Genomic DNA, 26,268 nt, shown 5'->3' with positions numbered 1-26,268 from the left:
AAGTGTGTAATTCCCAGAAAACTTGTGTGTGGTGGGCTCTTCTCCAAGCAAGGCTTTCGTCTGTGTAGGATACCTCCTCCTCCAGCCATTCCTCAGAGGGTCACAAAGCTCTCAAGCCCACTTTTTGTCTATCTAGTGATGGTCAGGGGTTTTTCCAGGTTGACCTGCAGTAATAGGGAACTAGTGCTAGGTGTCAGGGATTGAAAGAACATCTGCAAGCAAAGCTTGCTCTCAGCCCATTGAGTACTCCCTTTGATCTTCAAACTCACCTTTGTGGCTCCAGGAGTTCTGTCCATTCTCCTCTGTAGCACCTGCCTCTTCCATCAGCCCTACTACAGCTTTTTCTATGCTATGGGCATTATGTCATCCTCCGGGATCCTGTAGCAAGCACAAGCACAGATGAAAGGATAAGTGTAAGAGCAACCTGGGCTCTCTACCACCTCTGTCACTCCCTTCATCAGAATGCAAATCCCCTATGTTACACCAATTTCAGTCCATGGAGACTATTACATCTCCTTTGGGCCAGACACTATGCTGAGCCTGGGCTTGCTCGGAGTGACAGAGGAGTAACAGTCATATGACAGTCATAGTGACAGTCAGGAGAGGGGAGGGGAAATCCTTTTGATTCTGGTTGAAAAAGGACTTAGCAAACTGTGTCTCAATCCAGTGCGAGGCTGGGGTTATCCTGCAGCCGGGGGCGGCTTGAGGTGTGATCTGTTTCATATCACAGAGCAGCATCAAGGTCTATGGAAATTCAGGGGACTGAGCTAACAGATAAGGGGGTGCAAGTAAAATAAATGAGGGTGGGAACACTTGAGCAGCTTGACAAGGAATCTTCTAGGAAAATGTGAAAGAGGATTGAATTAGGACAGCATGTAGGGCACTTGCCTTGCATGTAGCTGACTGGGCTTTGATCCCTGGAACCCAATGTGGTCCCTTGAGATTGCCAGGAGTGATCCCTGATTGCAGAGCCAAGAGTAAATCCTGAGTACCACCAGGTGTGACCTCCAACAAGTAAGTGGAAGGGTGTGCTATAGAGATAGTACCTGAGTTAAGGTATACTTGCCTTGCATGTATTTGACCCAGGCTCAGTTCCCAGCACTGATATGATCTTCTGAGCACTGTAAAAGTGAACCCTAAGTACAGAGTCTTGAACACTGCTGTGTGTGGGCCCCAAACAAACTAAAAGTTGAAAGGGAAGGAGTACCTATGGAAACCTGGAGGTGTTCATAGTGGGTAGCAAGCAGTTCGGAGTGGCTGGAGCCACACTGAGGATGAGAGGGTTGATGAGTGATGAGGCTGATCCAGTGGGCGAGGGCAGCTTTGGCAAGGGTTTCTGCAAGAGCCAGTATGCCTGTGACATTAATGTCCATCTAGGCGCTTTGCATACCAGCACCCACTCAACTCATACCAATGGACTATCTTGTATATTTGGGGAGAGCCACATCCGGCAATGCTAGGGGCTGCTCCTGCCTTAGGAATTGCTCCTGGCAGTAAGTACTTAGGGGTCCATGTAGTGCCAGGTGCAAATCCATGCCTCCTGCATGCAAAGTATATGTTCTCTGGGCCAGAGAGATTGTTCAGCTGGTAGGACTCTTGTCTTGCACGCAGTTGGTCTGGGTTCAATTCCCTGAACCTAAGATGGTCCCCCAAGCCATATCAAAAGTGATCCATGAGCACAGAACCAGGAGTAAATCCTGAGCACTTTCAGGTATGGATTCCCCTAAACAAAAAAATGAACAAAGCTTATGCTCTGCTTATTGAGCTCTCTGGTCCAATGTCAAGAGATTTCGACTTTACTCTTAAATGTTCCCTCTGCTCCCTGTACCACTATTCCCCCTTTTGGGACTCATTGTCATATTGGCACTTCCCTGAGATCTTTGTTCTTTTATGCTGTGAACTTCTCTGTGCAAAACAGTAAGTTGGGAGCAGTTTGATAAACAGTGTGAGCTCAAGAAATACTTTCATGGACCAGAGAGATAGCACAGCGGTAGGGCATTTGCCTGGCATACAGCCGATCCAGGATGGATACTGGTTTGAATCCCGGCATCCCATATGGTCCCCCATGCCTATCAGGAGTGATTTCTGAATGCAGAGCCAGGAGTAACCTCAGAGCACCGTTGGGTGTGACCCAAAAACCAAAAAAAAAATTTTTTTTTTCCGGGATGTACGAGTTAAATACTAGTGGTCCCTGCCCTCATATCCTCAGGACCACTGTTGTTCTTTCAAACTCTTTTTTTTTTTTTTTTTTGGTTTTTGGGCCACACCGGTGGTGCTCAGGGGTTACTCCTGGCTGTGTGCTCAGAAATAGCTCCTGGCAGGCACGGGGGGCCATATGGGTGGTGCTCAGGGGTTACTCCTGGCTGTGTGCTCAGAAATAGCTCCTGGCAGGCACGGGGGGCTATATAGGACACCGGGACTCGAACCAACCACCTTTGGTCCTGGATCGGCTGCTGTGCTATCTCTCTGGGCCCTGTTCCCTCAAACTCTTAGCAAGAGATGGGCCTCAGGAAGGTTGGTGATAGCTTTTTGGTTTAGTTTTTTTTTTTTTTTTTAAGCCACACTGACCAAGCTTAGGGGTTACTGAGTGGTTCTGAGCTCAGAATCACTCCTGGAGGGCTCAGGGAAACATATGTGGTGCCGGGAAACTGAATCTGGGTTGGCCGTGTTGGCCATGTATAAGAAAGCACTCTACTATCACTCTGACCCTGGATGAGAATAGCTTTATTTCTGCCTTTTTGTTTTGGGGTCACACCTGGCAACGCTCAGGGTTTATTCCTGACTCTGCACTCAGGAATTACTCCTGGTGATAATAACTCCTGGGCCATATGGTATCCTAGGGATAGAGTCAGGATCACCCGTGTGCAAGGCAAATACCCTACCCACTATACTATCACTCTGGCTCCTGATTCAGCCTTTTTGAAGGGAAGAAACAAGTGTCCTCAGCATAAGAGGAAGCATAGTTTGATAGAATGGCTTGCTGTAGACTGTGTGAACTAGCTGTATGTGGATCAGAACTCAGGGCTCAGGGCTCTCAGTATGCTATCCTCCCACCAGGTCGAGAGATCTGGCTGGGTGGTGGTCAGGGAGAGTCACTACTCAGGTGATGTGGTCCTGAGCACGTCCTGAGCCTGCTAAAGTAATTTCTGAGTGCAGGGCCAGGAGTAACTTCTGAGCACCTCTAGGTGTGGCCCAAACTCCCCATTCCCCAAAAAGTCCATTCAGGAACTGGGGAAATAGTCCTGCTTGTTCAGCTGAGAACTGCCAGGTGTGCCTCCTCCCTTTGGAAAAAAAATAATCGCAGTCACAGTTGTAGATACAAACATCTGTACTTAATACCTACATGGGCTATTACTCAAATACAGTGACAACTTTGAGAGAGACAGACAGCACAGTGTGCACAAGAGATACACAGGGCGAGAGATAGTACAGGGTATAAGGTCCTTGCCTAGCATGCAGCCAGTCCCAATAGGATCCATAGCACTGTACATGTTCTGCTAAGCACAGAGCTAGGATTGCTTCCATCTGATCCCCACACCCCAAAAAATAGATACACACACGCACACATCCTGGTCTGGCACTTGCCCTGCACAAGGTCAACCCTGGTTTAATCTCTGGCACCACTAGCATCCCCTGCAAGATCAATCTCTGAACATGGCAGGATGTGGTCCAAAACCTCCACTCTCCAAAAAGCATACATACATACCTATGCAAGTTGACTTACTGAGTATATGGATATAGTCACAGGCAAACCACTGTTAGTGTCAAGATACATAGTTCCATAGGTTCCCCAGTACATCTCTTTTGAGCATCACAATTGCAAGCGCCCAGTTCTGTGCTCCCACCTTTCAAGGTCATGCAGAGGTGGGTCTTGCAGCCAATCCAGACTTGAGCGGCAGTCTGACGTTTGGTTCAATCACTGATTTCATGTAGCCTCATTTCCCATCTGTAAAATGGGGAAATTGCAGATGAAGCGAAATAATGCACGAAAGCAGTTAAAATACTGCCTGTTATAAATGGGTACTACGACTAGTTTTTGGGTTTTGGGTCACACCCGACAGTGCTCAGGGGTCCCTCCTGGCTCTTCGCTCAGAAATCGCCCCTGGCAGGCTCGGGGGACCATATGGGATGGCGGGATTCAAACCACCGACCTTCTGCATGCAAGGCAAACACCCTACCTCCATGCTATTTCTCCGGCCCCGTACTACGACTATTTTGAACGCCAACATTGGTTCCTAGTGTTGATTCCTAGCTCATGAATCCACACGCAGATGCATACATTTGTACACAATGACAGGCGATCCACAAACACGTGACACTCACCGTGGAGGGTCCCTGCGGCCTCTGGGCACCGTCCCCGCCTGTCTGCCTGCCTGCCTGCCTGCCTGCCTGCAGCCGGCCTCTATGTACTTCTCCTCCAGCCTCCAGGAACAGTTAGTTCCTCAGAGGCGATCCCTGAGCTTGGAGAAGGAGCGGCTAGCTAGTCCGCCCCACCTGGTCTTCCCCGAAGCGCTCTGGGCTAGGCAGCTCGGCCGGTCTGGTCTGGTCTCCCAGGTCCCGGGGAGGGCGGGGACCTCGGGATGCGCGCCAGGCCCCGCCCCGCAGAGACCACGCCCCTCCGAGCACACGCCCACAACCAACGCCATTGGCCGGCGCGCCGGGGGCGTGGCCTGGCCGGGGGCCGGGGGCGCCTGCGGTGGCCGCTCGCTCGCTCGCCCGCCTCGCCGCGCTGCCTCCCTCCCGGGGCTGCGGGCCCGGGGCCGGGCGGGTCGGGTCGGGCGGCGCTGGGCTTCCCGCGCCGCGTCCTCCGCGCCCGCCATGGGGAATTCGCACCACAAGAGGAAGGCGCCCAGCGGCCCCCGGGCCCGCAGCTTCTGGCGCTTCGGGCGGGCGGCGGCGAAGCGGCCGGCAGGTAGGGGCCGGGGTGGGGGCGGGGAGGAGGGTCCCGCTGCCGCAGCCGCTGCCGCTGGCTTTGCCACCGCCGCTGCCCCCTCCTGGGCGCCCTCCCGGCGGGGGTGGGGGGTCCCGGGAAGACCCCTGCACGGACCTCATCCCTCACAGGACACGGGAATGCCCACGTTCACCCACGATCGATACACCCCCGAACCCCAACAGCACCCACTCGGGTGAAGACAGATCAGGCGGACACCTACCTTCCATCCAGATCACATTCGGACTCAGGTCCACACACCTGGTCTTGGTCTGCCTACCCGGCCACAACTACACAACTAGACAGAGTCAGACCCAGTCATGCAGGTAGTTACCCAACGCCTAAGGCACACGGGTGTCCACGGGGGCTCACACACTCAGCCATCCGTCTGGTTTGTATACACGCGCCTTCTTTAGCTTTAGCCCCCCCCCCCCCCGCCCAGGCTGAAAGTTTGCAATTGGGAGGGGAGCAAAGGTGGAAGAGGGGGCAAGCAGGAAACCCCAACCTGGAGGCTGGAGGCCGGTGCCTCCTCCTCTTGGCCATGTTTCGAGTCCGACGGGTTCCCTGGTTTCCCTCCCCACCCCCAGTCGCTCTGCTGTAACCTGGGGTGGGGTGGGGATCGTTTTGTCGTGCACCCCTCCTGCGCGTGGTCGCTGCTGCTGCTGCATCTCCCCCTTTCAGTGCAGCCAGCCAGCTGGAACGCAGCCCTTCTGGGTGTGCTGCTGGATCCCTCCGCGGGTCACATTCCAGCTTTCAAGGGAGGTGGGAGGAGGGTGGGGGGTCTGTCCTCCACCTCTTTGGGCTGGGGCACGATTCCTGGTTTCCCCACTCCACCCTCAGTGGGCATGGAAATATCGGGGAATCTCAGTATCAAACAGGGGAGCAGTCAAGGGGGGCCCTGCTTCCCTTCCTGGTGAATCTAGAGATGGGCTGGGGGCTGGAGGTCAATCCCCAGGTCTGGGGTCTTCAACAGAGGTGGATGCCCGGTGATCCGAGGGAGGGGGAATTCCGCAGAGGCGGGTGGGGGAATCCACTCATATGGAACCACGGTGGCCCACATTCCTCGAGGTGCAGTGCTGAGTCTGATGATCTCATCCCTCTGCACAGGGGGAGGGGGATAGAAGGAGCCTGGACTGTGAATTAGGGGGTCTGGATTCTGAACGTGGCTCTGGTGACCTTGAGCAGTTGGCTTTCATTCCTCTGGACTTCCTTGATTCCTGGGAGCAGAAGGGTATCTGTGAAATTAGTGGGAATTAAGTCTAGTTGACTTTGTGGGTCCCCTTGCTGCTCTGGATGAGCATTTGGTGGGGGGGAGGCACATCTAACAGTGCTCAGGGCTTACTCTTGGCTTTGTGCTCAGGGATCACTTCTGGTGGGCTTGGGGGACAATATGAGGTCCTGGGGATCGAACCTGGGTCTCCGTGTGCAAGGCAAGTGCCTTGCTCTGTACTATTTGCTCTGACTTTATGGCTGAGTATTTTATGGAGAGGTGGCTCAATTTCATGGAGAGTGCAGGCTTCCCATGAGGAAGACCCAGGTTCCATCCCTGACATTGCATGTTTTCTTGAGCACCACCAGGAATAACCCCCAAGCATTTAGCCCCTCAACACCACTGGTTTGACCTCATAATCAAAAGTAGATAAATATATAAGGTCTAGAGATGAGGTCTAGAGATGAGGGGTATGTTCAAGGTCATTTGCTGTGATAGTTTGCGGAATAGAGTGGTAAAGTAGGGGGCTGGAAAGCTAGTACAGGGTTTAAGGTCCGATCCTGGCATTATTATCCCCTCCCCAGCAATGCAGGCACGATCTAGCCTTGGAGGCCCTAACACTGCTGAGTGGTGCTGGTGGTATCCTGGGGTCCTGGCATTCAATTGTCCAGTTGACTGAGAACACAAAGAACAAACGAGTCAGCAAAATACTCAAAATACTGCCCTGGATTCAATTCCTGATTCTGCATTATTCTCCCCTCCCTCTGTGAACAGTGAGTTTGAACATCACCAGACCAAAAATTGCTGTGAGTGTCCCTGGCCTATTACTATTTTTGAGTGCTCCCCTACCCCAAAACAAAAACAACAGGAAAAGGGTTAATTAAAAATTAAGTTCTAGGGGCTGGAGCAATGGCGCAAGCGGTTGGGTGTTTGCCTTGCACACGCTAACCTAGGATGAACTGCAGTTTGATCCCCTGGCATCCCATATGATCCCACAAACGAGGAGCGATTTCTGAGTGCATAGCCAGGAGTAACCCCTGAGTGTCACCAGGTGTGTCCCCAAAAGCAAAAAAAAAAGTTCTGGGGTCTGGAGAGATCTTTACATGTGGCTGACCCTGCTTTGATTTCCTGTACCCCACATAGTCCTCTAAGCCCCACCAGGAGTGATTGGTAATGGTTTCTTGAATACAGAGCCAAAAGTATGCCCTGAGAACTGCCAGGTGTGCCACCCCATTCCCCCCAAAAAAAGGGGAAAAAAAGAAGACTACAGGTTTATTAGAAGCTGGGTTGAATGGCCACTTCAAGGCTTTCCAGCCGTCTTTTTTTTTTTTTTTTTTGTTTTTGTTTTTGGGCCACACCCGATAATGCTCAGGGGTTACTCCTGGCTATGTGCTCAGAAGTTGCTCCTGGCTTGGGGGACCATATGGGACACGGGGGGATCGAACCGCGGTCCGTCCAAGGTTAGCGCAGGCAAGGCAGGCACCTTACCTTTAGCGCCACCGCCCGGCCCCTCCAGCCGTCTTAAGGTCCAAGCTGTACCCCCATCCCCTTCTGGTCTGTTAGGATCTGCTCTGAGTGGGTGAGACTTTGACTCTTCATCTGCCTTTATGTCCACTCCAATCTGATAATCTAATGGTTTCCTGTGAACCAACTGTGGGTCCTAACTTGTGACCATTTGTGGTGGGAGAGAGATCTGAGGCTTGTGCTTAACAGTCTCCTGCTGCTGGCCCTGACGGAAGAGGCCTGGGTCTTCCAACCACCCTAAGGCTCTTCCCAGTTCCCACTGCAACACAGCCATCCGCCATTCAGGCTTTGAGATGTTCTTGGAAAACTAAGTGATGTCAAGGCAACACAGCTGTAAGTGTGAGGGCTGGGGACTACTCTAGACTGTACAACAAAGGCTCTAGAAAGCCTGGGATCTGGTCTTTATAGGTCTTTAACCAAGAGGCAGACTGGAATTAGCTCTGAATTGTTAATTCAAGGAAGCAAGGATGCTATTCATCTGTGGGGTAGAGTCAGCTCAGGCATGCTGCTGAGAGGAGCACAGGTGGGAGAGGTACAGTGGCTCATGCATGGGAGAAAAGGGCCAATGAGTACTAATTTTGTCCGTTTTCTCCTGGTGACAATTCCAAGTGCCTCCCTGTCCCATATCTAGGTATGAGAGAGTGGGACCCTGGAACACAGCCAGTTGATGAGTTTGTGAGATGGTGTGTGGAAAGGAAGCAAAACAAGCAGGAGAGCTGGAGTGCGCTGTCTGTTCGTAGTCAATGTAGGTGCTTGGGTCAGGGAAGTAGCCACAGAAGTGGCGTGTAGGGAAGACGGCTCCAGGCTGGAGGCAGGTGCAGGCAGGATAGATTGGGGAACAGGCCGGTGAGTGGAAGCTCCCAGACCAGTGGGGAGGCTGTTGCAGCAATCCAGGGGAGAGGTGATGAAGTGAGGACAGGGACAGGGTGGTGGTTGTGGGAATGGAGAGGAGTGGCAGTTGCAGGACTCTGGAGGAGGTGGCAGAGGTGATAGGACCAAAGATTAATCATCAGATTATGAGAATGGGCCAGAGAGGGCTGTGGGAATGTTCTGGACTTTGGGTTGTTTGGCTGGGGGATGGGAGCAGATATGTGAAATAAGGCTAGAGAGAGTGAGAGAGAGAATGCAACAACATGAGTGCAGGGGCCGGGCAGTGGCGTTAGAGGTAAGGTGCCTGCCTTGCCTGCGCTAGCTTTGGACGGACCGCAGTTTGATCCCCCGGCGTCCCATATGGTCCTCCAAGCCAGGAGCAACTTCTGAGCGCATAGCCAGGAGTAATCCCTGAGCGTCACCAGGTGTGGCCCAAAAACCAAAAAAAACAAACAAACAAACAAAAAAAAAAAAAAACAAAACATGAGTGCAGGCTTTACATGCAGGAGGTCCAGGCTCAGTCCTGGCACCACATGGTCTCCAGAGCACAGCCAAATGCAGCCCCAAATCAAACAAGACCGAAGGAATAAAAATGGGAGGAGGGAGCCAGAGAGGGAGCCAGGAAGGGAGGAAAGAATACAGGCTGAAGAGAGATAGTATAGCAGGTAGGGCACTTGCCTTCCACGTGGCTGACCCAGATTTAATCTCCAGCATCCCATATGGTCCTCTGAACACTGCCAAGAGTAATTACTGAGCACAGTCCCAGGAGTAACCTCTGAGTGTAAAAAAAAAAAAGAAAGAAAGAAAGAAAAGGAAAAGAGAAAAGAAAGGAGGAAAAGGGGAGGGGAAAGGAGGAGAAGAGAAAGAAGAGAAAGACAGAAAAATAAATTTATCTCAGGAAACTAGAGCTCAAAGAAGTGAAGACATTCACTTAAGGCCTCTCAGCAAGTAGTTGGCTGAGTTTTGTTTTGGCTGTTCATTTATTTGGATTTGGGGCCATACTCAGTATTGCTCAGGGCATATTTCTGGATCTGTACTCTGGAATCACTTCTGGTGAGATTTAAGGGACCATATGTGGTACTGGGGATCAAACAGGTTGACTGTGTGCAAATTAGGTATCTACTTGCTGCTCAGGCCCCAACAAGGAGCTGATGAACCAAGATTTAGACCCAAATCTATCTATTCAGGGCCCGGAGAGATAGCACAGTGGCGTTTGCCTTGCAAGCAGCCGATCCAGGACCTAAGGTGGTTGGTTCGAATCCTGGTGTTCCATATGGTCCCCGGTGCCTTCCAGGAGCTATTTCTGAGCAGACAGCCAGGAGTGACCCCTGAGCACTGCCGGGTGTGGCCCAAAAACCAAAAAAAAAATCTATTCAAAGCCCATTCCCTTCATCGCATTAAGGGGTTCCCTCTTGTGACTGAGGAATCTGCACAAAGAAAGTCTGAAGGTCCTGGGAGTTTGTAGAGAGCACCATTGGAAAAAAGCACATGGAGCTGGGCTTCAGAATTTAACACTGGGACTGGAGGAATAGCACAGCGGTAGGGCATTTTCGCCTTGCACGCATCCAACCGTGGATGGATCTGGGTTTGATTCCCGGCATCCCATATGGTCCCCCGAGCCTGCCAGGAGTGATTTCTGAGTACAGAGCCAGCTGTAACCCCTAAGTGCTGATGGGTGTGGCCCCAAAACAAAACAAAACAAAAACAGAATTTAGCAAGAACTCAGAGATAAAGCAAGTGGGACGGGAGGGTAAGCCAAGATTCAGGGAGGTTGACCCCAGTACCAAGCCCCTTTGAACAGTGTAGGGAGTGCTTGCAGATGGTGAGAGGCCTCTTCATGGGGAAAGACATTATATTGTAACCTATCTCAGTTCACAGGAATCCAGCCCTTCCCAGACCATCTGTACACTGCTCCTGGAAAGGTAGCGGGTTGCTGGAGGATGTTCGTTAAGGATCACCCCTTTACACATCTGCCTTTCTTTTGCTGTTATTGTAGTGCCATGTTTTTTTGTTTGTTTATTTGTTTTTGGGTCACATCGGGCGATGCTCAGGGGTTACTCCTCGCTCTGTGCTCAGAAATTGCTCCTGGCAGGCACAGAGGACCATATGGGATGCCGGGATTCTTACCACCAACCATCCTGGTTGGGTTGCTTGCAAGGCTAATGCCTTACCTCTGTGCTATCTCTCCAATCCTGTATTGCCAAGTTTACACACAAATCAGCCTGTTCCTGTTTGGGTTTTGCCCATTGTGCAGGTTAGGAGACTGAAATGAAGTTTTTGGAAGAGTCAGTTTACATGGAATTTTTTTTTTCGGGGGGATGGAGGGTTATTTGGGTCATACCCAGTGGTTCTCAGTACTTATTCCCAACTCACTTCTCAAGGATCACTCCTGACAGGGTTTGGGGATCATACATGGTGCTGGGGATCAAATACAAGTCAACAGCAGGTTCCTATACTGTTTTCTTGGCCCAGCCTGGAATTCTCATCCTTGCCCTTCCTTTGGATCTAGTGTGCCACAGGACTTTGGTAAGTACTATTACCTGGAGGGAGAATACTCCCCCTTCCTCTGCACCGACTGCTCCCCCAGTTTCATCTGAAGTCTTTCCCCTTCTCTAAGGGGAAACTCATAACCCACAGTGTGTCCAGACTTGCTTGTGGGAACCCTGAGCTCCCAGATAAGTGCCTGGCTTAGCCCTTGCAGGCCTAGTAATCTAAGATAAATGGAATCTGGAATCCCCAGGGAGCCCCAGGCCCTGACCCAGACTTGGGGAGAACTATCCCCCTGGGACTTAAACATGGTTAGGGCTCTTTAGACACTTTTTTTTTTTTGTCATACCCGGTGGCACTCGGATTACTCCTGGCTCTGTGCTGTGCTATTCCTCTGGCTCCATCCTTAAGACTTTTTTTTTGGTTTTTGGACACACCTGGTGACACTGAGGGGTTACTCCTGGCTCTGTGCTCAGAAATTGCTCCTGGCTTGAGGGACTGTATGGGACACTGGGATTCGAACAGAGGTCTGTCCTGGATCAGCCGCTTGCAAGGCAAATGCACTACCAGTGTGCCATCGCTCTGGCCTCATCCTTAGACTTTTTTGTGGGTTTTTATTTTTTATTTTTGGGTCACACCCAGCAGCGCTCAGCAGTTCCTTCTGGCTCTATGCTCAGAAATTGCTCCTGGCAGGCTTGGGGGACCATATGAGATGCCGGGATTCAAACCACCGCCCTTCAGCATGCAAGGCAAATGCCTTACAGCCATGCTATCTCTCTGGCCCCATCCTTAGACTTTTTAACATTTTTTCCTTCAGTACTAGGGGTTAAATTCAGGGCCTTCTACATACAAAGCAAATGCCTTACCTCTGAGCTCCGTCTCTGGCTGAAGGCTCTTTAGAGAGCCCTTCCATCTCACAGAGGAGGACACTGAAGACCAGAAAAGGGCAGGGCGTGGCAACTATACTCCAGGATTCCTGAAGCCCAGAGCCTAGGACATCCAGGCTGGGTCCTTAGTTCCCTTTGCTCCCAAGCACTGGGAGAGAGGGCTGCTAGTGGGGGGGGGGGCAGAGATTGTGGAGATGTGGGGATCAGTTGTTAAGTGACCCTTGTCAAACCTTATCTTAATAATGGCCCTTAACTCCACTTGAGAGCTAAAGAGCTCGGAAGTGGGGGAGGAGAGACCAGGGGAAGCCTGGGAAGAAGCAGTGCCACCTCCTAGCTGTGTGACCTTGGGCATGTCACCACCCTCAGCTCTCCTCTCTGCATTGGGAGCGTGTAGTAAGCCCCTTGCCTCTCAGTTGGAACTGAGTAAGTTGATTGTCCTGGAAGTGAAAGAAGGGCCTGAGAGGACTCTTTACTGCCTCTCAGGCACTAGAGAGGCAGAAGCTTCCTCTTGTGCTAGCCCTTGGTTGCCTGACTTTCTCAAATATTCCTAGTCCTCTACAGTGGCCTCAGTCCCATCTCACAGATGAGAAAACTGAGTCTTGCATAAAAGGCCTTCTTGCATGAAAGACCTGATATGCAAATGCCTGACTCCTCACCTCAGTTCCTCTCCTGGGCCCTCGTGGCTGCCTCTAAGAGAAGGATAATCATGCCTTGAAGGGACAAAGGAAAAGGCCTGGGAAGGTTAAAATTGCACCTTGGTGGAAGGAGGTGATTATATCATTGTTGGGGAGCAGACACTGACCTGGAAACTCATTACTTGCTTATTAATTATTGTAGCTCATTCCTCCCCAGCCCTCCAGGGTCCCTCAGGCTACTGTGGGATGGGAATGGCCTCGGCCCTGGTGCGCCCTTCCCCCCAGTATTTACCTTAGAACCGGCCTGTTGGCTCTGCGCTGCTGGGTGGGGCCTCATACTATGGGGACAAAGGGGGAGTCCTCCAGGACCCCTGTCGAAATGGGACACAGCCTTCGCTCCCTGGCCTAGGGACTGAGGCGTCAACCCCTTGGCCCCCTCCTCAGAGTTAGAAACCCTCATTGTTGGCTGGAGACCAGTTAGGAATCTGGGCATGACCACTTCCTGGTTGGGTGACCTTGAGCAAACCACTTTCCCTTGGGAGCAGGCCTCTGCTCATTTGTGAAAAGGGAGTGACACCTACATTTCAGGTTTCTTCTTTAGTGAGGCAGTAGAAGAGAAAGTGTGTTTAGACAACCTTCTCCTGAAAGTTTTTGTTTTTTCTCTTTTTCTTTTCTCTGAGTCTTAAGACCCAAATTTAATCCCTGAGCACCTCCAGGAGCGACCCCTGAGCATAGTCAGGAGTAACCCTGATTGCTACTGGGTGTGCCCTTCCCCTCTCCCCCAAGCAACAAAGCAAATCTTCATACCCTGTGCCTAGGTTTGCCCACTGTGCTGAGGGATTGAGATAGGGTATTCTGGACACCCTGCATTGTAGCCTGGCTGGTGGAGACCACCAGGACTGGGTAGGAGAAAGGCACAGGCAGGCCTAGAGGGTTCTGAGAGCGGGGCCACCTGGGCAGCTGTGCCCTCCTCCCACATTCCTCTCCCCTGAGTCAGGCCTGCCTGGCTGTGGGTGCGCCGCACCCCCCAGCCCTTGTTGTAGAATGGGGCAGGTTGAGGCCTCACCCAAGGAGGTTGTTGCCAAGACAGTGGACGCATGCGCACTTTCTGCCTCCTTTTTGTACCTGTGGCCTTAACCCACCTTCCTGCCCTGAAGGCTCAGGAAAGCCCCGGCATGGTGGGGACAGTGCACCTGGCAAGGAAGGCTCTGTAGGTCTGTGCAATGGCTCATGCAGGAGAAGGTGGGGCCTATGGGGCCAGTGTGTCCTTTGTGGGTGTGGTTCTGAGCTCTCACATATGGGGCTGGCCCCATGGGGACATATTGGAGGTACATGTCTGTGTCCTTGAACTGTTGGGCTGTACTGACCTTCCGGGCTTTGCAAGTATATTTCTAGTGTGGCCTTGTTTGTTGAGGTGTGTGACCTGCCAGATCCTGAAGCCTCCTACCTCTGGCAGGAGGAGGGGAAAGGCCTCCTGTTCAGTCCCAATCTCAGGCTGTATCTCTGGACTACGGAAGCAGAAATCCTCCAAGTGTGGCCCTGGCCAAGGGCATTCTACTCAGATCCTCTGCTTCTTTGGGAAACACATGCCTTCCACCCCCAACTCATGCTGCTGAGCCTCTCCTCCCCTATCGCCCCACTCCTATTCTATGGGCAACAGGTATATAGACCTGTGTGCTTGGGAAGCTAGGGAGACCTCAGGCCCAGAACAAACTGTGGAGGGTTGGGGGAGGGGTGTTGCCTGGCAACCAGATGTTATCAAGTGTGAGAGCCTTGAATCTGCTGGGAGTTTGCAGCTGTGGCCCTAACTGCCCCCACCCTCTATTATAGGGACTTAGAGCTCAGTCCTTAGTGTCCCTGGTGAGAGAGCCTGTGAAGTAGTTAGTCATGCATAAAGTCTAGGTTATTTTCTTTGTCTTTGATTTGGGGGCCTTACTGGGTGAAGCTTATGGGCAACTCCCTGGCATGGTGCTGTGGGGATGCTGAGGAGACCAATGCAGTACTGGGGATGGAATCTGGGGCTCTTACATGCAAAGTGGATGCCCCAACCCTTTGCATGTGCTGTAACACTGACCCATCTCTTTGGTCCCTAGAAGCTCCACTTTTGGAGACAGTCAGGACCCTGGAAGTCACCTGACTGAGCTTTGCAGGTTTTGGATCCATATCTAAGATGTGGTCAAGCAACCTTGAATGTGTGGGACAAGGGGGAAGGGAAGGGGGCCGGGCGGTGGCGCTAAAGGTAAGGTGCCTGCCTTGCCTGCGCTAGCCTTGGACGGACCGAGGTTCGATCCCCCGGTGTCCCATATGGTCCCCCAAGCCAGGAGCAACTTCTGAGCACATAGCCAGGAGTAATCCCTGAGCGTTACCAGGTGTGGCCCAAAAACCAAAAAAAAAAAAAAAAAAAAAGGGGGGGGGAGAGGGAGGAACCCTTGAGTTTTTGAGGGGTGGTCAGGTTCATAGCTAGCATAATGGACAGAGTGTGCTGTTGGATTCAAGTTTTCCTCCAGTGCTCAGAGGCCATTCCCAGTGATACATGCTGCCAGCCAGGCCAGATGGTTTAGTGTTTAGGCCCTGCCATGTGGTGCCGGTATCACCTCTGCCAAAGCCTGTGGGTGGGGGTTGGGGTTCCAGCGTTATCCCTCATCCTACTCAGGACACCATATAGTGCTGGGGTTTGAACTCGTATCCTGGATCATGTGAGGCATGTGCCATTGACTACTGCTAGCAGGCCTGTTGTTTAACCTTCTGTGAGTTCTGGAGAGACTGTCCAGCTCCGTTGGAGGCTCTCCTTGAGAAGGGGCAACAAATGCAGAGGGACCTGCAGCCATCCATCCAACACCCCTCAAATGCAGAAAGAGTGGTGGCATAGACAATCTCAGCTGCTGTTTGTTTAGGGGTCTCCTTTGACAGTGCTCCTGGAGCTGTTTGAATAAACAGCTTTGTCAGACTCTGCCAAGGGTTGTGAGACTCCACTTGACTTGGTTTCTGCCTTCTCATCTGCCCTTCACTTCCTATTCATTCTGTTCCTGTCACACTGGCCTTCATTCTGGGAAATGTGTTTTACTTCTGTCTAGATTAATATTCTGCACTCTAGTCTTGCCCTGGCTGGTCCTTCATTTTTCAGTTTTCACTTTGTCCTTTTCTTATTTCTCTTTTTATTATTTTGTTGGGGGGGGGGTTGTAAACCCAGGAATGCTCAGTGTCTACTTCTGGCTCAGTGCTCAGGGGGTCACTTTGGCAGTCATTAGGGGACCTTGCGGTGTCCAGGCTCTGGGGCCAGATCTGGGCCTTGTGCACATAACTCAGCTCCAATCTGCTGAGCTTTCTCTTTAGCCTCCATTATCCTTTTCTTTGACTTCCCTTAGAAAGACCCTCTTCCTGCCACACTCTTTAGTCTTCACATCTAAACTGATACTGTTTGTCTCTATCATGTACCCATCAAATATTGATTTAGGTGCTGGGAACGTTCTGGTGCACAAAATAGTTCCCTGGTTTTGGCCACAGCCCTTGGCACAAGCTTCACAAATTCTTGCTGATGGGCTAAGTGGACTCAGCAGTCTTTTGTGGATGAGTTGGGGCCTTGTTTGTCTGTAAGAGTATGACTTGTATCTGAGGGAATTGGGTTAAATCTTTCCAAATACCTTTCCCCATCCCATGCCACCTCCTCAACTCTCTCACTGCCCCTACCTCTGACCTGACTCTTGGCCACTTCTGTTCTCCCTGCCAGGAGTCACAAAGCAAGCCCCATGGGAGGGTTCATTAGAAGGTCTGATTGCAGAAAAGGTGGGTCAGCTGCATGACCTTCTGGTACCCACAAGCATCTCTGGGCAGTTGACCTTCACAGGGCAGAAGCAATGCTTTGGGGCAGGGTGGGCTGAAGATTCAGTGAGGGCTTATTTCTACCTTCCCGTGACTACTTGGAAACCTCTTTCTGCCTGTTCCCTGGGCTGGCCCCCATCCCTCTAGGACCTCTGCCAATGGCCTGTCTGTCCCCGTACAGTTCTGGTGTTCCCTAGGGAATCACCCTCACCGGTCAGCAGGACTTGGGGGCTGGGCATCAGGCCAGTTCTAGTCTGGTGGTTCTCTACCTGCCATCTGGTAGCTGTGCTCTCCACCTCCCCTCTGGCTCCTGACTATTTCCTAGAGGACCCAGGGCCAGATACAGTAGCCTGCTCTGAGAATTGAATCACATTGGCCCTGCTAGTCATACTCTGCACTTGAGCTGAGCACCCACAACTCTGGCTTCAGTGTCCTTTCCATGTACCACGGGGAGGGGCAGGTCCTGGGATGATGGGAGGAGGCCTGGCATGTGGCCCCTCCTTCTTTGCAGGGTCACTGCTGCAGCTGCAGTGGTTGGTTCAGACTGACCCATCCGTTGTGGGACTAGGGAAGGTGCTGCTGGTTGCCAGAGAGAGTGAGTGGTGGGCTCAGGGGACTGGGTTTGGAGTTTGCAGCCATGGTGCTGTTCTTGGGCTGTCACCTCCTGTCACTCCTCAGGCTCTTTAAGAAGGGTGAGTGGGTGGGAGAGAAGAGCCATCCCAGCACCTCTGTTTGCCAGTCCCAGAGGTGGTAGGTGTGGTCCAGGGTGGGGAAGGGCAGTGTGTGTGTGTGTGGAGGTGCCCTCAGCCGCCTTTGTCCAGCCTTTCCTGCTGCCTTTGTCTGGGTCTGTGCTGTTTGCCAGTGTGGTTGGACGCTGACCTTGAAGTCTGCTGTCTTTCTGAGACCGTTCTTGCTGGGGTTCCCCAGCCTTAGTGGTTCCACCCCAGTGCCTCAGTATGGAAAGGTGAGGCATCATGTAGGTCAGCACTGAGGGCAGCAGAAGAGTGGAGGAAGCACTGAGCCATGAAATTTGGCAGGCCTGGGTTTGGTGGCACCTGGGAAGGGGGTAGACTCACTTTCTCTGGAAACTTGGCCTCCTTCCTCTATCCCAGTCAACCTGGGAATGTTCAGGGGACCAGGCTGGGGATACTTCTGGAGGCCACTTCTCTGGGAACTGAGTTTGGTCCTGTCGCTGTTTGACTCCAACCTCTGCCAAGGCCTTCCTGCATGGAGTCTAGTTCTCTGACTTGTAAAGTAGGGGTTGGGTCAGGATCTCTGGTCCTGGGCAGCTCCCTGGGGAGCTCTCCTATATCTGGATGGACAAATAAAGGAGGAAAAGGGGTATCTGAGGGGACCCCATGCTGGATTTGGGAGTGGCCTTTTAGGGCTCAGTTTTTTTTTGTTTATTTCTGCACACTATGCTGTCAGGCCATGTGACCCTCCCCTTACTTTTGCTTATGTTGTTGGTTCATTTACAGGGGCCTGGGGTTGCAGAGTGCTGACGCAGCCCCCCATTCCTGGGGTCAGATGACCAGCAGCTCTCCCAGGGGCAGGGCCTGTAACTGGATCCTTTGTAATGGATCTCTGGCTCCTCAGCACCTGGGGCTGGGGCCTCTAGGAGAGGGGGTACCTGGTCCTGCTCCCCCAAGTAAGGATTGAATTGCTTTGTCTGGGGGTGGAGGGACCAACCCCAGGTCCCTCTTCTTTCCTCGCCTGCCCATCTTCAGCTGGGGGACAGCCACATGGGTGAGTAGCAGACCCCAGTGGCCTTTTTCTGGTTTGTTTCCCCTTTCAATCACCCTCCACATCCTGGGAATCTGCACTCCCCACCCCTTTGTGGAGTCCTGTGGTATCTTCCTGGCCCTGGGCTGGAGGGTTTGGGTGTGAGGGTGGTGGTGCCTGAATGAAAAGGTTGATCTTTGTGCTGGTCTGGAGAGCAGAAAAATGGGCTGCTGAGAGGGGTGTGGGTTGGCATGTCTTGCACAGGGCACTGAGGGACATGCAGATACCTGGTTGTGTATCTGTTCTGGTACAATATTTGTACAGAATGGGACCAGGGACACTGTGTGCATATGTTTGTGTATGTGTGTGTGTGTGTTTGTGTGTTGGTACTGGCTGTATTGTGTAGACAGAGGCCTTTCCACTTGGGTGTTGTCTGTGCATACAGTCTGGCCTGTCTCTAGACTCGTGAAGTTTGTGGATATCGTGTGCATATACCACAAGCTTGGGGGCTGCTGTGGGGCCATTGGTGTGTGTCAGCAGATACACGAATACGTAGCTCTGGTTTGTATGTCTCTGGGGACCCGCTTAGTGAGTATGTGCCCTGGAGGGCGGTGGACATTGTACAGCTGGGGTTTGGGTAGCCTAGTATTGCCTGAGCATCTCCAGAGCCATGATGCCTTCGGGTCTTAGCTTTTCTTCCTCTTCTCTCCCACCAGGCTCTGCCAAGACTGAGAGTGACAAACGTATAAGTGGGGGATCTGGCCAGGGGCCAGGGTCTGTGTGTGATGACCAGGACAATGTCTTCTTCCCCCGTGGGCGGCCGCCACACCTGGAAGAGCTACACACACAGGCGCAGGAAGGACTCCGCTCCCTCCAGTACCAAGGTATCCCCTCTACCTTTGCGTCCCCCTTCATCCCCACAGTGGGGCCCATCCAACCCTGCTTTCTGATGTCTTCTAGAAAAACAGAAACTCAACAAAGGTGGCTGGGACCATGGAGACACTCAGAGCATCCAGGTGAGCTCTGTCCTCAGCTGGGTCCATTCTTTTCTTCTCTCTCCGGCCTGCCTGGCCTCTGGCAGCTTCCTCTCTACATCCTATCCTGAGGATGAGATGTCTTCTGGGTGAGATGTCTTTAAAGGGCTAATGAAGGGCTGCCTCTGTAGAGGCCTCGTTTAAGCTGGGAGACAGGAAAAATGGAGTCATAGATCTCAAAGCTCTGGAGTGGCTATGGGCCTGATCCCTCTTCTCTGACAGTCTTCCCAGACGGGGCCGGATGAGGACAGCATCTCCTTCTGCAGCCAGTCCACATCGTACACGACCGAGAGTTCCACAGCCGAGGATGCGCTTTCTATCCGCTCTGAGATGATCCAGCGCAAAGGTGCCTGCTCTCCAGCTGGGCTTCTTGAATGGAGAGGGGCAAGGGACACACCAGCTGCAGGGACACCTTTTCCTCCTAAAGACTCTGTGATCCAGGGATTGTGGGAACATGGTGCCCAGTGTCCACAGAAGATTTCCGATACACGCCTGTACAGAGCAGGATGGGTCTAAGGTGGAAGGGCAGGGCTGAGCGTGACATTGCTGCCTTGGTCCTGCGGCCTGAAACCAACCCTTCACCTCTGCACTTCTGTTTGTTTGTTTTGGGGCCACACCCAGCAGTGCTCAGGTGTTACTCCTGGCTCTGTGCTCAGGAATCACTCCTGGTAGGTTTGGGGAACAAATGGGATGCCCAGAATTGAACAGGGGTCGACCATTTGCAAGGCAAATGCCCCACCCACTGTGCTGTTGCTCCAGCCCCTGCACTTCTGCCTTTTTGTTTTTTGTTCACACCTGGAAGTACTCAGGAATTAATCCTGACTCTACACTCCTAGCATTACTCAAGGGACTATATGGGATGCTGGGGATCAAACCCAGGTTGACCACGTGCAAAGCAAGCACCTTACACTGTACTATCTTTCTGGCCCCACAGTGCTTCTGTGTGATGTGCTTTAGAAATGGGATTGAGTCCTTGCTTTATTGGGCTGAAGAAAAGTGGTTAGCATGCTGACTGGTATATAAGTGTCCACAAATGGAAATGATCGTGGATTTAGTAAAGCTTTCTGAATTTTTTGTTTTGTTTTTGTTTTGGGGGTCACACCTGGAAGTGCTCAGGGGTCACTCCTGGCTCTACACTCAGAAATTGATTCTGGGGGCCGGAGATATAGCATGGAGGTAAGGTATTTGCCTCTCATGCAGAAGGTCAGTGATTTGAATCCCGGCATCCCATATGGTCCCCTGAGCCTAACAGGAGCAATTTCTGAGCGTAGAGCCAGGAGTAACCCCTGAGCACTGCTGGGTGTGACCCAAAAACAAAAACAAACAAACAAACAAAAAAAGAAATTGATTCTGGCAGGCTTGGGAGACCATATGGAATGCCGGGATTCGAATCACCGTCCTTCTGCATGCAAGGCCAATGCCTTACCTCCATGCTATCTCTCCGGCCCCGGAGGTGTTATTTATTTTTTTTTTGGGAGGGCATACCTGACAGTGCTCAGAGGTTACTCCTCCTGGCTCTACACTCAGAACTCATTCCTTGTGGGCTCAGGGGACCATTTGGAATGTCAGGGATAGAACCCAGGTCAGTTCGTGCAAGGCACTATAGTATCACTCTGGCCTGTTTTAGAGTTCTGACTAAGAGATTCCCAAAGTGGCTCTTGGCAGCATATTGTGGCCAGAGACCTGCTCTAAAACTTCTCTCACCTGGTTCTCCTGTCCACAGGCTCTACCTTCCGACCCCATGACTCCTTTCCTAAGTCGGGCCGGCGTAGGCGGCGGGAACGGCGGAGCACAGTGCTGGGCCTACCACAGCATGTGCAGAAGGAGCTGGGTGAGCTGAGATTCCCTAAGGGACAGAGGTGAGGAGAGCCCAGCTACCCCTCTGTTCACTCCCACATCCTCCTTGTCTATTTTAGGCCTTAAGCATGAGCGTGAGGCACCTGCTTCCCCCCGGCCTCCAGGGCCCCGGGACTCTGTCCGAATCCCCACGGTGGATGGCCGTCCAGCAGGCCCAGCTGCAGGGCCAGGAGTACGGGTGTCCCTGCAGGCACTGGAGGCCCAGACAGACTCCACCGAGGCCACTGAAGCCCTGGTGCAGCGTCACATTGACCGTGTCTACCGGGATGACACCCTCGTGGGCTGCTCCACGGGAGCCCGGCCCCCTGCGCTGATGCGGCCCATGTCTCTCGCAGTGCCTGGAATGACGGGAGGGGCCGGACCGGTGGAGCCCCTGAGCCCGGCCATGTCCATCTCGCCTCAGGCCACCTACCTGTCCAAGCTCATCCCACATGCTGTGCTGCCACCCACCGTGGACGTGGTGGCCCTGGGCTGTCGCAGCGTGCGCACCCTGAGCCGCCATAGTCTGCTCACAGCCAGCCCGGCCTCTGTCCACTCGCTAGGCCGTTTCTCCTCGGCCTCCAGCCCGTGGCCCCGAAGTCGCCACCCTTCCTCCTCCAGTGACACCTGGAGCCACTCGCAGTCCTCCGAGACCATCGTGTCCGACGGTTCCACGCTCTCCTCGCAGGGTGGCTCTGAGGGCCGGCCCGAGGGCTCTGTGGCCAGCACCAGCACGGCAGCTCCTGGCCCAGGTGGCAGTGGGCGCGGCTCTCCCAGTGGGGGCAGCACGGCTGGTGCCTCGGATGCGGGCAGCATCCGCAGCAGCGGGCAGCTGTCGGGCCGCAGCGTGTCCCTGCGCAAACTGAAGCGGGCACCACCGCCGCCGCGCAGGACCTACTCGCTCCACCAGCGAGGCCCCGCAGCCACCGATGGGGCCCTGGGATTGCCGCCCAAGCCTGAGAGGAAGCCTGAGCGGAAGCCCACGCCGCAGCTGCCCTGGCCCCCACCCACGGGGGCCACAGACGGGATGGGGGCAGCGCCCTGTCCCTCCAGTTCTGCGGGCAGCTGGGTGCCTGGCCCATCTCCGGGTGCTTCCCGTCGCCCCCCACGCTCCCCAGAACGGACACTTTCACCCTCCAGTGGCTACTCAAGCCAAAGTGGGACCCCCACGCTCCCCCCCAAGGGCCTAGCAGGAGCACCCCCCTCTCCAGGCAGGGCCCAGCCCCCTAAACCTGAGCGAATCACTTCTCTCCGCTCTCCAGGCCCCTCTGTCTCCTCCTCCCTCACATCCCTGAGCTCCTCCTCCTCTGACCCGGCCCCTGCTGGTCCCCAAGTGTCAGCGGTCCTGGGGGACAGGTTTGTCATCCCTCCTCATCCCAAGGTGCCTGCCCCCTTCTCCCCACCACCCTCCAAGTCCAAGAGCCTGAAGCTTGCGGCCCCTGCCCCTGCTGTCCCCTCGGTGTCTGCTGGGCCTTCGTCTGCCACCGATGCTGCTCCTGAGCCCCCTCCTCTAGCTGCCCAGGCATCCTTGGCCCCACCAGAGTCTCCCCTGACTTCCAAAGAGCAGTCTCCCCCACCATCCCCGCCTCCCTCCTACCATCCTCCTCCTCCCCCTGCCAAGAAGTCTGAGGTGGTGGGGGCAGACTCCGAGATGACTGAGGAGTCCCCCCAGGATCCTAACTGGCCCCCACCCCCACCCCCGGCCCCTGAGGAGCAGGACCTGTCCATGGCTGACTTCCCCCCGCCCGAGGAGGCCTTCTTCTCTGTGGCAGGCTCCCCCCCAGCTCCTTTCTCTCCCCAGACCCAGGATCCCACCCCTCCAGCCCCTCCACCAGCTCCACCCACACCCCCACCTGCAGGTTCTGCAACAGGGCCTGGGTCCAAGGTTCTCCCAAAGGACCCATCAAGTGGTGGCAAAGGCAACGGGGTGCCCAGGGAAGATGCTGGAGCACCCTTGGTCACGCCTTCACTCCTGCAGATGGTCCGCCTGCGCTCCGTGGGGCCTCCCACAGGGGCTCCCACCCCAGCATCAGGGCCCTCAGCCCCCCCAGCATCAGGGCCCTCAGCCCCCCAGAAGCCACTACGAAGGGCCCTGTCTGGGCGGGCCAGTCCAGTGACAGCCCCCTCCTCAGGGCTCCACGCAGCTGTCCGGCTCAAGGCCTCCAGCCTGGCTCCCAGTGAGCGTCCTGGAAGCGCCCAGTCCAATGGAGCCCCCGAGAGAGAGCCCCAGCGGCCCCAGTCCCCGGCCTCCATGGCCAGTTTCATCTTCTCCAAAGGCACGAAGAAGCTGCAGCTGGAACGGCCTGTGTCCCCCGAGGCCCATGCTGACCTCCAGCGGAATCTGGTGGCTGAGTTACGGAGCATCTCAGAGCCACGGCCTGTCCAGGCCACAAAGAAGTCACCTAAAGCTCCGCCCCCTGTGGCCCGCAAGCCCTCTGTTGGGGTCCCCTCACCCACCCCTCCCACAGAGCCCCTCACCGTGCCTCCCACTAATGGGCTCTCTCCCACTGAGGACAGGACTAAGGAGGAAAATGGAGGTGTCTCGCTGCTGGGGGCCCCAGAAGAGCAGAAGCTGGGTCCTCTTGGCTCAGGTAAAGGGTATAGGTCGGGGGAACTGGCCCTGAATTGCCACAGGGGTTCATCTGGCTTATAGTCAGTATTGCTGGGGGGGAACAGGCAGGCCCTGTTGGAGTTAAATGTGACCACCTGCCTGTGAACCTTACCCTGCAGCCTCTAGAACCATTTTGACATCCCCCCCGCCCCCAAGTTTTGAGGCTTTTATGAACCCAGAATGTGGGGGCAGGGCAGGGTGCCTGTCTGTTCCAAGGGATATGGTGCTGAAGCATTGGGCTGTGGAGGACCCACCTTGGGCCTGGGAATGGGATTCAGTGCCTCATGTGTGCGCCATATGTATCCTGTCTGTCACTGAACCATTTCCAGCCATCGAAGGTGGTCCTTGGGACTGCAAATTTCAGTTAGGCCCTCAAGACTAACGCTTGTTCATAAAGCTGGCCTGTATTGCCGGCATGGTTAGTGATGGGGGGTTGGAGCGATAGCACATCAGGTAGGGTGTTTGCCTTGCATGTGACTGACCTGGGCTTGAACCTGGGCACTCCTTATGGTTTCATGAACAGCGCTAGGAGTAATTCCTGAGTGCAGAGCCAGGAGTAACCGCCCTGAGCACCACCAGGTGAGCCCAAAGCCAGAAAAATAAACAAGTGGAGTATGGATGTGCCAGTCTTAGTGGACAGATGAGCTGGGAGCCCCTTTGCTCAGTGCAGTGCTTTTTTTTCACCCTCTAGACCCACAGAAAGAGCTGGTCTGACCACCAGGCTCCCTCTGGCACTGCTGACCCATGCCAGGATTACAATCTCAGGGACCTGAACAGCTCCAAGGATGAGGACGTGGCAGACACTGAACCTGAGAGAGGATGCCTGCAGCCTTAGCCTCCACGACCTTTGACTTGTATGCAAATCTGGTGTGGACCCGCGCCTCCACCTCATCCAGCTCTCATGCCTTTCCCCAATGGAGCCACTCACTTGGCAGCTGCGGCTTCCATATCGGCCTTAGTCTCTCCGAGGAGGGGCTGGTGGAGTGGGTGGTTGCGCCCCCTGCTGACCTTGAGGCCACAGAGTTGGTAGCAAAACATCTCACTTGAGTTCTTTTTTTCTTAATGTTCGAATCATGCACATACTGTAGTCCAGAATCAAAGCACTTTTGAAAAACGGCTGCATATCTATCCTCCAGGGTCTGGAGACCACATTCCAAGGGCCTGTTTACGTGGCAGCAGCGTCAATCCCTGATTGCCAGCTTACAGTGGGGGCCAAACTGCCCCCTCCAATCTAATTTGCTCCTTTTCTTGGTTTGTGGAGGTGGGCAAGTTATTGTATTCCCACAGGCTTCTCCAGGCTCAAGGCAGGAGTGAGGCTGTGAAATTCCAAAGCACAAAAGGTGCAGTGGGGGGCTAGCCTTCCTGTGCCTCAACTTACCCCCCAGCCACCCTCCTGCCTTCTAAACCTGCTAGGTGCTCCATGCGGGGGACAAGTGGTAGCCAGGGCCCAATTGGGGGTATGTATAGGAACAACCTTGAGTGAGAGAATTGAGTAGGAAGTCATCTGAGTAGGCACTTGGCAATGCCAAGCCTTAAGCCCCTCGTTTTTACTTGGGTTTGGCGCAGCACATTGAAGCAGAATCGGGTCTGCAACAAAGCTGTGCTCACAGCTCTGCAGGTCTGCTGAGGTAGAGGGGAAGGCCTGGCCTTGCAGTTTGCTTGATTTTCCTCTGCTCATCTTGGTGCATGTTCTTACCTGCAGCCACTTCTCAGCATAGGCCATGCCACTGAGGGGCATTCTGTTCCTCCTCCCTCATCAGTGAAGATCGCAAAGGGGGCTCTGCTCCTAGCAAGTGGCCTGAGTGGCTGTCCCCTGGATGCCATTTTCTGCTCTGGCGCTCTCCTCCAGGGCCTTTTAACACCTCAGCCTGTGCCACTTGTCTAGGTAAGCTGGCATTACCACAGCCCCTGTGGCTGCACAGGGGTGGCCCTAGTGCCTCCTTCCACAGCATTGTGGATGCCATTCGTCTTGATCCTCTCTCAGCAGTGAACCTCACTTTAAGCTGCACCTCCTCCCCTGGGGACAATGTCCAATCCCAGCACAGTAACTGGGGACCCAAGGCATGTGGCAAGAGGGCCCAGGGACTCCAGCCCTTCTTTCCGTCTTCTTTCTGTAGCTAGAAACTAATGTTCTTCCGTTGGATGATGGAAAGCTGCTGTTGGGGCTGTATGGCACATTCCCAGTGACTTGGTGATGGGGTCAGTATGTGCCATTGTGTCCAGAGCACCTGACCCTCCCTCCTGGGACCTTTCAGCACCCTGTAGCCAGTCTGGGAACTGCTTAGAGGGGGTTACCCGGCTTGTGTCTCCTCCCTTCCCTCCCCAAGTCACTTCAGCTCCTGCTTCTCAGTTGTCCTTGATTGTGGGAACTAAGGGGAGGGTCTAGAAGAGGTGACTCTTCTCTGTCCTCTGGGATGAGCTTGATCTAGTGCAAAAGGAGACCAAAAGCCTCATTTTTAATTTCCACAAAAACGTTAGAAAAGAGAAGTATATATATATATATTTCTTTAAATTTTTGAATCTTTGATATATCTCTACAATCCATTCCCTCTGTCCCAAAGCCTGAGACACATGAAAAAAAAGGTTTCAAAGTTGTTAATTAAACAATTCAAACATGTTGATGGCTGCTGTGTTTTTTTTGAGGGGGGAGGGGAAAAGGGAACACTCCCAGCATTGCTGAGGGAACAGCAATTCCCCAATCCC

General features: G+C 53.7%; 1 protein-coding gene across 2 annotated transcripts in view; it reads left to right on the top strand.

The window, feature by feature from the left end:
- The window catches only part of KIAA1522 (KIAA1522 ortholog), a 34,139-nt gene extending 7,957 nt beyond the window's left edge, over positions 1 to 26,182 (top strand). Inside the window, exons 1-7 of one of the 2 annotated variants that reach the window (XM_049774645.1) lie at positions 4,819 to 4,912; positions 18,801 to 18,968; positions 19,045 to 19,100; positions 19,341 to 19,464; positions 20,842 to 20,949; positions 21,035 to 23,545; positions 24,257 to 26,182. In XM_049774645.1, coding sequence (XP_049630602.1) covers positions 4,819 to 4,912; positions 18,801 to 18,968; positions 19,045 to 19,100; positions 19,341 to 19,464; positions 20,842 to 20,949; positions 21,035 to 23,545; positions 24,257 to 24,279 — 3,084 coding nt within the window. In that variant the 3' untranslated portion in view covers positions 24,280 to 26,182. Of the gene's footprint in view, positions 1 to 4,818; positions 4,913 to 18,800; positions 18,969 to 19,044; positions 19,101 to 19,340; positions 19,465 to 20,841; positions 20,950 to 21,034; positions 23,546 to 24,256 lie in introns of those variants that run through there. The other variant, XM_049774644.1, reaches the window with a different exon arrangement.
- Positions 26,183 to 26,268: the final 86 nt, after the last annotated feature.

This window comes from Suncus etruscus, chromosome 6 (genome assembly GCF_024139225.1).
Source record: "Suncus etruscus isolate mSunEtr1 chromosome 6, mSunEtr1.pri.cur, whole genome shotgun sequence".
NCBI lineage: Eukaryota > Metazoa > Chordata > Mammalia > Eulipotyphla > Soricidae > Suncus > Suncus etruscus.
This window is presented reverse-complemented; position numbering and strand designations above follow the sequence as displayed.